Raw genomic sequence first — 15,107 nt, 5'->3', positions numbered from 1 at the left:
CTTACTCTTGATTCATGTCATGAGTCATGACTAATGTCAGCCAATGCATTTACTTATATATCTACTAAGTAGTAAAGTAAATAATACTTATAGTATGGAATTAATAAAGCCGTTGCTTTTATCTTTTATAATAACAGAAAAATGAAGATAATGTAATGCACCTAAACCTCAAGCACCCCTATATCAGTCGATAAGGTCATTTAATCGTTTTATATGTCCCCTACCACATCTTACAACAATATATATATTGTTATTTTTATTCTTTAATGGTAAATATACTTTATACTTATACTCTAATCTTCGTTTCAGAGGGAATGAGGGATTGAATTGTGAATTTTTATTAAGAAAACAAGAGTATCTAACAAATGAGTGATTCAGTACTTTCAAATTACATCTTACAATTTCTTTTTATAATTTATTTTTCAAGTAAGTATACATGAAGAAAACTTTACAAGACTTAGTCAAGTTTCGAACCCTGGGTAAAAATTCCTCATATCTACTCAATAATCATCTCTTGCAATTATATATCGATCTAGGCCTCATTGTCACATCTTACTATTAATCGATCTTTCATCCCCTCTTTGCTATCTACCCCTTCATATAGCAGCTCAATTCACTTCTTCCACACATCTCTCATCATATCTATTTTACATTTTCACAATTTTCTTCACAATGTTGAAGTCGGCAAAACAACTTTATCACCATATTATCAACATTGTCTCTAAGCTTACTCTTGTAGCAATAATAGTTGCTATCTTTATTCAAGCACTCAAACAATCTCCATATCACCATTTTCTTCTTAATCATGTTCCTTTCATTTACTCACTCACTTTCACTTTTCTAACCATCTCTATTCTCACATTCTACTACATGAACCAACCTCAAACCGTCTACCTTGTCGATTTCGCATGTTTCAAGGCGCCTCTAGCTCTTCGAGTGTCTTATTCTACTATGGTTGAACATGCCAACATCATTTTAGCCGAACAACCCAAGAGCATTTCATTCCAAATCAAAATGTTTCAGAGGTCTGGTTTGGGTGAGGAAACTTGTTTACCCGCTCCAATACATTATATACCACCAAATCCTAATATGATGGATGGTAGAGATGAAGCCCATTGGGTCATTTTCTCTGTCATGGACTCATTGTTACAACAAACGGGTATTAGCCCAAAAGATATCGATATTTTGATTGTAAATTGTAGTCTTTTTGCACCCACTCCTTCTCTTTCGGCCATGGTGGTCAATAAGTTCAATCTACGTACTAATGTCAAGAGTTATAATTTATCTGGAATGGGGTGTAGTGCGGGACTAATATCTATTGACTTGGCAAAACATCTACTCCAAGTCAACCCTGAATCCAATGCAGTTGTAGTAAGTACTGAAATAATGACCCCAAATTCATATATGGGTAAAGAAAGATCGATGTTGCTCCCAAACTGTCTATTCAGAATGGGAGCAGCAGCGATCCTCTTAACCAATAAAAAGTCTCAAAAAAAGTATGCAAAATACAAACTTTTGCATGTGGTCCGAACACACAAAGGGTACGAAGATAAATCATATAATTGTGTCACACAAGAAGAAGACAAAGAAGGTCATGTTGGAATATCGCTAAACATAGATCTCATGGCAATTGCTGGCAACTCTTTGAAGTCCAACATTAGCACAATCGGTCCATTGGTTCTTCCAGCATGGGAGCAACTCATGTTTCTTGTCAATCTATTAGGAAGAAAGTTTCTTAAACTTAATAGGAAACCGTACATTCCTGACTTCAAAAAAGCCTTCAATCATTTTTGCATTCACGCCGGTGGACGTGCGGTTATTGATGAGCTTCAAAAGAGTCTAAGGTTATCGGATGAGCACGTTGAAGCATCAAGGATGACGTTGCACAAGTTTGGGAACACGTCTTCGTCTTCTTTGTGGTACGAAATAGGTTATATTGAAGCCAAAGGGAGAATGAAGAAAGGAGATAGAGTTTGGCAAATTGGATTTGGGAGTGGGTTTAAATGCAATAGTGCAGTTTGGGAATGTAATAGAGATATTGAAGCTACTAAAATTGGTGCTTGGGCTGATTGCATCCACAAGTATCCTATGAAACAGCCAGAATTTGGGAAGCTCTAAATTAGCTAGGAACTATTAATTACTATGTCATTTTTACTTGTGATCTAGAGAAACCTTGAATAATTCTATAATAAGGTGTTATATTTACTTTGTTGTTGGACACAATTAGAGATGGCGATGTAGTCTGTGGCTGTGGGCACAACTTTGTTTAATTTCAGTTTTTGTGATTGTTGTGATATAAAAATCGAGTGTTTTGCCAATGGGGTTGGTGACCCATTGGTAAGGTCTTTGATTTTGAGATTATCCATTTGGGTTCGAGTCTCACTTTTTATATTTATGAGGGTGGATTAATAGGGGTTTTTTCAAGAGTATTAGTTTCCAGGCATACATGTAAGTTAGGAGTAGAAATATAATAAAAATGCCGTTAAAAAAAAATTGAGTGTTTTTTTTTTAATCAGATTATACGAATCTCCACTAACTATTTTTACAATATTAAAGTTACTGAACTTTTGTTACTTTTTTTTTTTCTGTACAAAGAAAGCTTTTCACTGGAAAAAAGCAAACACCCTGGGCCCAAGCACATATAAAAGTACAGAACAAACCCAATGGCCTTTAAAGAGGAGCACCAAACAGGCCAGGATTAGGACAAAATAGCCCAATAAAAATTAAGTATCCAATTCGACAGTCATCAATTAACACATATGGACTGAAATCCATCTTTGCCAATTTCATTAAATTATACTACATGAAATCATATTATTAAAGTTTTTAAATGGGTATCTTTATTACTCATCATTCAGTGAACCAACCAACCACTCTGACAGGTTACTTAGTTATTTTTTACGGAGTATAATTTGAATATGAAATTTCTAATGTTTTCTTTCAATAACGAAACTTGAAATCTTATTAGGCTTAAGTATGTGATATATTAATGTGAGAGAGGTTTTATATATCTAAATTTACGTATCTAACCGCTAAATATTCATTTTTCTCATAATAATAATAATAATGTTTATGTATAGATGTGTGTTCAAAGATATGCATTGGATTTTTTTGTATCACCAACAGTGATAACAGTTGAGATTAATTAGTTATATCACTAAACAAATATATTCGAGAATTGGGATAACAATTCCTATGTAAACAACAGTTATGATTAGTTGACGATCCGAGCATATAGAATGAATGTTTATAGACAAACTTTGTATTGTATTTAATTTTTTTTGGAAATTCTACAGAGTCGGCTCTACAGTATGTATAGGTTAGGCAGTCGTTTAAGGCCTCCACGAATTGGAGGCCTCAAATTTTATCACCTTTCGAGCTTATATATCTTACTTTTCGGAGATTTGATGCTAGTATACTGTTTTTTCGATGGATAAACTAAGTATTTAATACTAAAAAGTTTGATAACTGAAGTCAAAATAGAAAAAAATTTAGAAACCCAGATCTTGTTTTATTAATGGAGAAAAAGCAAGAGAGGTTGAAGACAACGCAAAATAGGATAGTTGACTAGTAGTACTTCATTACATTATTTAATGTGTCCTATTAGTATTCAAATCTTATGTAGTCCCTTCTACTTTTAATTTTATCAACTTAGACCCCTCATATATAGTTAACGAACATGGTACCCGCGCAATGCGGCGACGATGACATTAGTTGCGATGTGGTGGCGTCGACGGATGGTAATGGCGTCGGCGTCAAGTGGTATAGAAAATTGATACAAAGATATTTGAAATTAGGGATGGTGATTTCGCATGTTTAAAAAATTATGTAATGATTGTGTAAGTTAATTAATTATGGGTAAAATGGTAATTTCGCATGTTTCAAAATTGTAAACTTTTCAACGGAGTATAATTTTTATATACTAGTATAGATGTAATGCAGTGAAAATTTACAACATTGATAATATTAGTTTTATATGTACCCGCATCGTTTCCTTTTAAGTGATGAAAATATTTTTGATATTATAACTTTAGGATGTACTTGCATCATATATAATGTTGTTAAAAATTTTGTTTTATCCTTTTACCTTCATTATTTATGACTGCTTACTTATTTTTATCGTAACTAAGCGCGGATAAAATAAAAGGGTTTTGTCAAAAGGTTTTTTAGAAAGGCCTCAAATATTACTACCGCTTAAGGCCACCAAAAAGGTTAAACCGACACTGAAATTATATATATCCTTATGCAATTGTTTCTCTAGCTGGTATAGATAAGAAAGAGAAAAGCATGCATTCAAAAGTGGACGTCATATTCGTATCACCTAATTTGATAAATATATCATAATTGTTTATATTTTCAAGATAAGATAAATCATTAAATATTCTAAATTAAATATAAAAAATGTAAGTAAAATCAAATTAAAAGAATATAAATCTAAAATACTTGTATCGTATATTATGAGATGCATGTATACACTATACAGTGTGATAAATTTATTAAATTTTGTGATAAGAATATGAGTTTACAAATAATATCTTTGAATTGAATCAAAATTGAAATATAACCAGTATATATCGTACTATTTTGTTCTGAAACTAGTTTGGTACTTTGGTTGTCTTGGTCAAATATAGTCGAAATGGTTGATTTTGATTAAACTTGTATTTTGAACATGTTGGCAAGATGATATATAAATATATAAATTTTTGCAAGTTTTGATGTGTTAAAAATAATATTAGCTGACGAAAACAAATCGGGTCACAAAAGTTGCAGGGTATTGCAAAAGAAATCAGTACACCATTTAATTTTTTTAATAAAAATAGAAACATAAATACTACGAGTACATTATAAAAGAGATGAGAAGTGTCTTACTTTTTAAAGTTTTCAAGAACCAACGCAAATTATCTATACTATATTTTATAAAAACTAGAAGGGTACACGCACGATATGGCGGTATAATGGTGACGACGATGGTAGTGACAAATTGTGGTGGCGTGCGAAAGTAGTTGCAGTGGTGGCGGTAGACGGTAGTAGACGGTGATGATGGACGGTGGTGGTAGTGGTGGTGATTTGTGTCTATGTGAGAGAAAGAGCGGTGTGATTATATATATGTGATTGTATATAAGTGATTAGGGGTATTTTAGAAATATGTTAAAAAATGCTTAATTTACTTAAAATGGTGGACTAGTTTGTTTTATAAGATACTAGATTAAACCCGCACGTTGTGCGGGACTAACTGATAACATAAGTAAAAAATACAATTACAGATAGTTACATTATTATTCATAATATAAAAATATGTGCGTTTACGACTGATTCAAACAATAAAACTATAGCTTATGAACATATGATCATATACGTCAAATATGTTTTTTTTTTTTTGAACGATGAATATAATACACTACTATATTACACCATTGTCAAGGATTGAACCTTGATCTATACTCTAAGAGGCAAGACTCTCTACCATCTCACCTAAATGGTAATAACTACGTCAAATATGTAGTATAACTACATCAACAAACAAAACTATACAAACTTAGGTGTCACTAATAGAACATGAAGAGAGAAACATAAAAAAGAAAAAAATGAATTAATTTAATTGGTACATCTCATATGACAAGTGAGTTTGTATAATTTTGTTTGTAATTTGTTTGTCAATTTAGAATTTCCTATTTATAAATCATAAAAAGTTGTATATCTTTGTGAAAAAGAAATCCATCCATTAAGTTTTAAGAGATATACATGAAATAAGATTAAAATTAAAATTAGGAAAACAATGTTTAGCCGATTCTGAATATATATACTTACTATAACTTTAATATAATATAATTATTATAAACATAAATAAAAAATCTAGAAGAAATCTATTCATGACTTTAGCCGATATACATTAATATAACATAAGAAATATATCCATCCATTCCATTAAGATATACTTTGCTTCCATTAAGATATACTTTGCCGTCTTATTTTATTTTTAACTTTTTTTATTATTACTTAAATAATGATGATGATTAGGCTAAAGTATAATTTTTAAATTATGCTTTAATGATGATTAGGCTAATGTGTAATTTTTTTAAAGTACGCTTAAAATTAGAAATTTAATGTAAGTATGACACCCAGGAAAAAATCTTACATGGCATGATTTAATAATTGTCACATCATCAAAAACCTATCATCTCTTAGTTATATAGAGAGATAGTATAGAAGTGTATAGAATATAGATAATAACCTTCAATGTTGGAAGTTATACGGAAAAAATGTCTAAAATTCTCTTAATAATTATATTAAATTACCAGTCTTTTATCTTTTAGAACATCTGCATTAATCCTTTAGATCAAATATCTACACCACTCGATGTCGTCTCTACAATAACAGTCGTCCCCAGCACCACACCGTCACAAACACCGTTGTATTACATAAATATCGTGCTAGTAATTAGGTAACTAATGTAGGTTTTATATTGATGTCATGTATTTATAATAGGTTCCTTTTCAAAATTGCTCACTTGTATCTATAATCTTCTCTGTATGTGTTTGCGGTTTAAATAAACTCTTTCACGATTACTTCTTTAACTAGATGATTAATTCAAGTTCAACCCGGACCGTTTAATTCAAAACTTATGACCAAAATCTATATATATATATACACACACATATATAATTTGTTATCGATACATTATAATTTGATATGAAAATGACAACATGATTGTAAAGATGAACATTTATATATATATGATATATTAGGATGATGAAAAAGTAAAAATTAACTAGTAAATCAACAATAGATATGGAATTAAAAATAAAAATTTAGGATACATGGGATCATTCCCCATATTAATTATAAAAAAAAAAAAAAAAAAACTGGGGCTATAAAAGTATATGGAAAGAGGAAGATCCAAAAGGCTATTCTAAAAAATAGTTTATGGAAAAAAGGAATAAATATTATGATATCATGTATTTTTTAAAAATAGTTTTGGGGAAAATGTTAACATGTCAAATTAAGAAAAAGCTAGACGCCTAGACCAATATTATTTAGATAAGAGATTATATTATTTAGATAAGAGATTTTCGTTGTCACGCATTGCACGGCTATATTGCTAGACGCACCAATATTAAACATGTACTTTTGTGGGTAAAAATTTAATTATCATTTTACCAATCTAAATATAACAAATTAATAATTACATAAAAGCAACTAGTGTTTAAACAAAGTTTCATTAACATATATATCATTAACCAATAATAACCAGTTCAATTGGTCAGAGGTATTTTCGTTTATATTCATGCTATTGAGTTCAATCCTAAAGGATAACAAGCCTTGAAATTTTCCCTCCAATACCTATTACGGTCTATGGTCTGTTGTCTATGGTAAATGCAAAGTAGTATATATATCATTATTTACAAAATATGTATACAAATATTAGAACGAATTAATATTATTAAATTCCACCGAAATTATCCTGCAGTATATATATAAATATAAATAATAATAAGAAATAAAAAAGCTCATTTAATCTCCCATCTACCTCCTCCCCACTACATTTCAATTTCTCCCATCTTTTACTACGAAATACTATTGAAATTTTCAACCTCCCCATCCCTTTATATATACACACGTCCAAGGCTCCAATATACTTTAACTATCCATTCACACCCCCATATCGCTATCTACATTTTCACCTTATTTCTCACAATGTCTCCAAGAAAGTCTTTTAATAATATCATGAATCATGTCCCTAAACTTCTCATAGTCACCATAATCTTTGCTATCTTAATTCAAGCATTCCATAAATCACCATTTTATAATAGTCTTCTTATTAATAATGTTTCTTTATTCCACACACTCACTTTTGCTTCCTTAACCATATCTATTCTCACACTATACTTCATGAACAAGCCTCGAACCATTTACCTAGTCGACTTCGCTTGTTTCAAGCCACCTTCAAGTCTTCGTGTGCCATATGCCACCGCGTGTGAACACGGGCGCATCATTTTAGCCACGGAGCCCAAAAGCATCGCATTCCAAGTCAAAATCTTTGAAAGATCGGGTTTGGGTGAGGAAACATCTTTGCCTCATGCATTACATTACATTCCACCAAACCCGACTATGGTTGATGCTAGAGATGAGGCCCAATTAGTCATTTTTTCAGCCATGGACTCTTTGTTTTACCAAACTGGAATCACACCAAAAGATATCGATATTTTGATCGTTAATTGTAGTCTTTTTGCACCAACTCCATCACTTTCGGGTATGATTGTTAATAAATATAAAATGAGAAGTAATGTCAAGAGTTACAATTTGTCCGGAATGGGGTGTAGTGCGGGTTTAATATCTATAGATTTTGCAAAACATCTACTTCAAGTACATCCCGAATCTAATGCGGTTGTAGTAAGTACAGAAATAATAACTCCTAATTCGTATATGGGTAAAGAAAGATCGATGCTTCTGCCAAACTGTCTATTTAGATTGGGAGGAGCAGCGATCCTCTTAACCAATAAAAAGTCACAACGGAAGCATGCAAAGTACAAACTTTTGCATGTGGTCCGGACCCACAAAGGGTCCGAAGACAAATCTTACCGTTGTGTCACTCAAGAAGAAGATATAGAAGGTCATGTTGGGATAGCCTTAAACATGGATCTAATGATCATTGCCGGCAACTCTTTGAAAACAAATATCGTAACCATCGGACCGTTGGTTCTTCCTATATCGGAGCAACTTTTATTTGTTTTCAATCTTTTGGGAAGAAAGTTTCTTAAAATCAAACCCTACATTCCGGACTTCAAAAAGGCGTTTGATCATTTTTGTATACACGCGGGTGGGCGTGCGGTTATTGATGAGCTTCAAAAGAGTCTAAGGTTGTCGTCCGAGCACGTAGAAGCTTCAAGGATGGCGTTACACAGGTTTGGAAACACGTCTTCGTCTTCATTATGGTACGAGTTGGGTTATATTGAAGCAAAAGGGAGAATGAAAAAAGGTGATAGAGTTTGGCAAATAGGATTTGGGAGTGGATTTAAGTGTAACAGCGGAGTTTGGGAATGTAACAAAGATATTCAACCAACAAAATTTAGTGCATGGGTTGATTGCATCGATAGGTACCCGATTAACGAGCCAGAAGTTGTCAAGCGTTACTAAACAATAATTAAGGACGACTGAAGTGGAAAAAAAAAGGACCGAAGAAAAGCTTAATTAACAATTTCATTTGGTTAATGACATGTCTCTAGCTAATTAGTTTCAATATTTTATGTTCGTATGTTTGATAGCATATTTGATATTTTGCATTGTAAATGCAATGAAAACTTATTATCTTATATGTTTGTTCTATAACGGAACGTGGAAACACTTGTTGTCGTGTTAGTTTATATTTTATTCCTAATTAAGTAAACTTAATTAATCATAATATCTTTTCGAAAGAAATAAAAAAAACTCCAACTTCTAAAGAAAAACAAAAGTATACTAATACTTTCACCGTAGTTTAATTTGAAAGTACACGTTGGTCCAGGTGCATTGATCTATCAAGTGTGAACGATATCCCATGTTTTCAATAGCAACCTTTGATCTTCTCATGCGAATGGTAAAATATTGTTCTTTCAAGTTTAATTTGGAAACCTTACGCCTCGACGCCTACATTTCTTGTATCGTTTTTGAGCACCGTACCATTTTTGCTGTCGTTTTTCATCACCGCCGACATTTTTTCTTGAAGGTGGTCGTCTTCTTAGATATATATCAGATGTGATAAGTGTCTTCATCTCATCGACGGTCATACGGAGTAGGTGAACATTGTTTAATGAAGAAGTCATCTGGAAATGAAAATAATGTAAGAAGTTATAGTGAAAGACTGAAATTATTTGTGAAATGGTAATGAAATATATAGTGAAATACATTGTATGTATAAAGTGAAATTAAGTTTTAGCAGTCAGGGGACTAAAATTGTAATTAAATTTTTTGCCATTTTCGATACGAATGCCTAATTATTTTGAATTATTAACCGTTTAGAGACTAATATCGCAAGTACTTTGAGTTATATCCATCCAGAAACCAAAAATGTAGAAACAATTTGGCAATTTTTGAAACATTTATATTTTAACACATTTGGCACCTTTTTGGGGGAAAAAGGTGACATGTGATGACTCTTCTTTTCTAGCTTGCCAAAATCTTATCAATTTTTTACGAGTTGAAATTATATTCTTAACTCTAACACAAATATACAATGATATTATTATGTATAAACTAGGTTTGTGAGAGTTAACATCAAGTGTACTTTTCACGCATACATATATATATATGGAGGAATTATATTGTTACAACATAATTTAACCATTTACAATAAATATATAAATTTCATATATAATAAATAACATCATTCCCCGTATATATGTGATATGTCAAAGTTAATTACTTTGTTGGATTTACATATTATTTTGGAAGTGATATATCTTATGGAAAAATGATCTGTACTGCAGATTTTATCTAAGCTTAGGTACTGTTATTTAAAAAAAAATTACAAATTAAATCTTTGAATTTGATAAACATACATAACCCCCCTGTAATCCCTCCTGTTTTACTTAAGATAGGTACTGCATGTTTTACCTAACCTTTATCCATATCTTATTATATAGAAATGATTTTTAAAATATTATTATATTCTTATGGTGTTATTTATCATTTATTTTATGTATTATTAATGGACTAATGGGGTGAATTGATTTCTTAGTTATAATTAGTCATATATATATTTATTTAGGTTTTTACTAGCATGGTACTCGCGCAATGTGACGGTTGTTTTGGCGCAACGGTTTAGTGGTGGGGTCGACTGTTGGTGTTGGAGACGGCGTCGAGTGGTAAAAAGTACCCTTTTTTTTATAATATAGTACACATAGATTAGATCTTCTCAAGTTATCCCCAACTTTATTAGTAAAGTTAGAGATTTTGACCATTAAATTAAAATTAATAAATAACCCACAATTTCATTTGTTTTGTTACTGGTATAAACTTTACAGTTTGATCCTACAATCATGTTCATAAGGTCCATCCATGGATTTATTATTATAGATATTACAAATAAAGTTTATAAATCAAATAAATAAAAGTAATAAGAGCAAACTGTTAATTTCTGGAATGGGATAATCAACTGTTAAATCATTATTATCGTCAACTCGAACTTCTGACATCGGAAGATAAAGGGGGATGATCTGGACATCATCTGGTTTTGACCATATACCACCAAATGTGCTTTAGAGTGTTGTACAATACAATACTATATAGCATGTTTGGTGGTGTACGGTCAGAATCGGATGGTATACACATCAATTCCCGAAGATAAAATAGTTAATTATGTCGTTGTGTAGCACCAACTATTTGATCTCCTCGCATCAGAAGGCTAAATGCAGGGACACAATTGATTGCGTGAGCCAAAAGTGGGTGAATCCATCAAACCAAAATATATATAATATGAGCATATCTTAAAAGAGAAACATTATCAGAAATGAATTCAAATAATAAAATCACTTGTTTTAAAAGACGGGCATGGGGAAAAATACCTTGTCTTTTTAAGTAGAAATATCTTTTTTATGGAAAATATAATAAAACTGGAAACGTGAAAAGAAAAAAAAAAAACCCAATTCGGCTACTAGCCTAAAATTGTTTGGAAGCAAGCAGTGAGTTGGACTTATTAAGCCATGACACGTAAATAGATCATTAAAACAGTAGTACATAGTAAACATAGGTCCATATAAGAGTTATAGTTTTGACCAACCCCTATACGTATGTAGTTATGTCAACAATTCATTGAAACTCAACTTTATTTTGTTTATCGTACTATCTAATTATCTCGGATTCAATCCGGTTATTTTAAACAAGTTTTTAAATACATGTCTATTATCATAATAAAACATATAAAAATTCATAAAGTAAAAAATGTCTATATTTTTCTGCTGTTCAAAATATATATATATATATATTAATGACAAGTTATCAATGTTAATATAATGAAAAAAGAAAATTCAATCTTTACTACAAAAGAATGTTATTATACATTAATTAGGCTTATTTTACATTAAGCTTGATAGTTTTAAAAAAATTCAAATAAAGGAACTAAAATTAAAATTCAAAAGATGATGTCATAAATTAGTTAGATAAAAAATATATAACTAATAAGCAAAAGTCTAATTAGGCCAAATAAGATTTTCTTAAATAATATATAAATGTCATCACAATTTTACTTTATTTATAAAAGATATATATTCTATTCTTTGATTGTATAGTCTTCATCATAAATAATGTCTTTACATTTTCATATATATATATATATACTACTATATAAAAATTATGCACCCTTGTTGAAAAGTTAGAAAAAAAAGAAATGCAAATGACCATTATACCCTTAATGAAATAGTTACATCATTAGTCCTTAATGTCTAAAACATCTTCACTACCTTTTTAGATCAATTACCTCTACATCAATTACATTTACATCAACCTACAACACCCGACACCGCCACCACCACCTATAGTCGCGACTCGTTCCATCACCACCCGTCGTTGACACCACTGACAGCCGTCATGACCACCACCGCCGCATTGCGCGGGCACCGTGCTAGTATATATATATATATATATATATATATATATGGGGAAGAGAATATTAGGTTGTTAGGCATCTAAGTTGGGTGAAAAATCTCTCACATACCTTTTTAAAAACCATAAAAATCATGGGGGACCAAGTATTTATTCAAAATATTAAAATATTGGTATGTGAGAGGTTGCCAAGTTGGGTGCATAACAGCCCCATACCCACTTTTCTCATATATATATATATATATATATATATATTTTAGGTAAAATAAAACAACTACTAAAGTAAAACAAATAAAACAATATGTTTCTTTTCACTGAAAATTACCATGCATCATGAAAATCATTGTGCATCAATTGGTTCGTGAATTTCCGTGCATCAATTTAACCATGATCTAAGGGTCAAGATTTTGTCTTATTTATTTTACTTTAATATTTGTTTTACAATACTCAACCCCTATATATATATATATATATATATATAGGGAAAGGGGAATATAAGGTTGTCCGACACCTAAACTTAAGTGTGGAAACCCTCATATACTAATATTTTATTATTTCTTGTTTAATGAATAAATACATGGACCCCCATGATTTTTATGGATTACAAAAACAATAAGTGAATATTCCACACCTAAGCTTAGATACCCGACAACCATATATACCATCCCTATATATATATATATATATATATAAAGTAAGTTATCATAAAATAATCATTAAAATTAAATAAAATATAGAATAAAATTTTGATTATTGGTTCATAATAAAACTAATAAATGAAAATTCATAAAGCAAATGTAGGGATGGCAAACCAACCTGTAACCGGTGGGGAAATCCGATACCTAAAATTTTTGGGCCGGGGTCGGGGTCGGGTAACGGGTCTAGGACCGGGTATGGAATGGTTTTAATTCTTTCAACAGGTTCGGATCCGGGTACGGTTTCAATTAAAAACCTGTGTACCCGGCCCGTATACCCAATCCCTGAACTCGTATACCCGATCCGCATATATTATGTTAATAATAATTTAATTATATAAATAAATATATATATATATATATATATGCACGGAATAACTTTGTGCATAGATTGATGGTTGCTGTATCTATTTTTATACAGTTTTTTGAATTGTAGTTAAGCCATATTTTATGTACACACCGAAAGCTATATGGTGTATTTCTGTATTTGGTATATTAACTAAAAATGCATATGATAATTTGTTATAAATGATATTTAATTTATTAAAATATCATGAAACTTTAACAATTGACGCCATACTTTTGATTAGAGATGAAAGAGTATCCGTATACATTTTTTCAACATAAATCCTAACGGGTCCCCAATTACCCGTGAAAAACCCGTTATTCGACAGTTAATATATACACGGGGACCCGTTGGGTCCGGCTTTGGGGCGGAGAATTTTAATCGGGTCCGGGGTCCGAAACTATCTAAACTCAGCTCATACCCAACCCGTTGCCAAGTCTAAGCACATGGACGAAGATTTTATGATGCACAATGATATATCAAGTTTTGGGATACCATTATAAAGAAGTTATAGCCGCCAGTCAGCTAGGTAGTTTTAGTCTTTTAGACGAGGATTAAGGAAATTTTCATATGAATACATAGCGATGGAATGAATTATTTTAATAAAAGGTTTTTTTCAAAACAACCTAAACAGTGTACTCTTGTAATCAGGAGATATTCATGTGATGTTTTTGATCATTTTTCTGGTCACTTTTAATATAATTATCCTCGAAGGTTTTGAATCCAAAATTTCTTGACGAGACATACAAGATACCTTCTAGTCGATAAATTATTGGTTGTTAACAGTTAGTTATTATTCGACATTAGGGAACACCTCATCGTATAATGGTGGAGCTCTACACGTACTCTAGATTACGAGATGTAAATCATCAACCGTTACAAGTGATTCAGGAAAAAAACTCACGCTTGTCACTCACTCACTCATGAGAGTCGGTTTTACATGCTACAATTAGGAGACGTTTAATTTATCTACTATATTTATGAACTTAAAAGAAAAATTAACGGGTCAACTTCATTTATTGTATCTTGAACCATTTAGCTATTATTATTACTATTAGGGATTTGCTAACTAGTGTTGCATTAGTTAAGAAACATTTAATGAAGTATTTATTGAAGTCTAACTTTTCTAAAATATAAAAATATGTATTAATTATTCAATTAAAAATAGAAATTGTTGAGTTAAATTAATACACATTAAATAAAATTTTTAATTAATAAGGAAATAACAAGTTCATTAAATGTTTCTTAACTAATGCACTAGGGGCACTAGTTAGCAAATCCTTTATTGTTATTTTGAATAGGAAATATAAGGTTAGTGAGCTGTCTTTTCATATATTCAATTATAACTTCAGAATAAATTCATGATGGAAGTTAGCAAATCCCTTATTGTTATTTTGAATAGGAAATATAAGGTTAGTGAGTTGTCTTTTCATATATTCAATTATAACTTCAGAATAAATTCATGATGGAAAAATTCATGTTTTCATTTC

At 31.0% G+C, this 15,107-nt stretch overlaps 2 protein-coding genes across 2 annotated transcripts; both read left to right on the top strand.

The window, feature by feature from the left end:
* The first annotated feature begins 600 nt into the window (after positions 1-600).
* On the top strand, positions 601-2,205 carry LOC122598331 (3-ketoacyl-CoA synthase 5-like). Its single transcript, XM_043770923.1, has one exon. It carries the CDS (start codon positions 673-675, stop codon positions 2,116-2,118), a length of 1,446 nt encoding a protein of 481 aa, XP_043626858.1. The 5' UTR covers positions 601-672; the 3' UTR covers positions 2,119-2,205.
* A 5,454-nt stretch (positions 2,206-7,659) lies between these two features.
* LOC122596662 (3-ketoacyl-CoA synthase 5-like) lies at positions 7,660-9,165 on the top strand. The gene has a single exon (XM_043769281.1). It carries the CDS (start codon positions 7,696-7,698, stop codon positions 9,133-9,135), a length of 1,440 nt encoding a protein of 479 aa, XP_043625216.1. The 5' UTR covers positions 7,660-7,695; the 3' UTR covers positions 9,136-9,165.
* The last annotated feature ends 5,942 nt before the right edge of the window (positions 9,166-15,107 follow it).

This window comes from Erigeron canadensis, chromosome 4 (genome assembly GCF_010389155.1).
Source record: "Erigeron canadensis isolate Cc75 chromosome 4, C_canadensis_v1, whole genome shotgun sequence".
Taxonomy (NCBI): Eukaryota; Viridiplantae; Streptophyta; class Magnoliopsida; order Asterales; family Asteraceae; genus Erigeron; species Erigeron canadensis.
The sequence above is the reverse complement of the archived record's forward strand: the minus strand, read 5'-3'. Positions and strand labels throughout refer to the sequence as shown.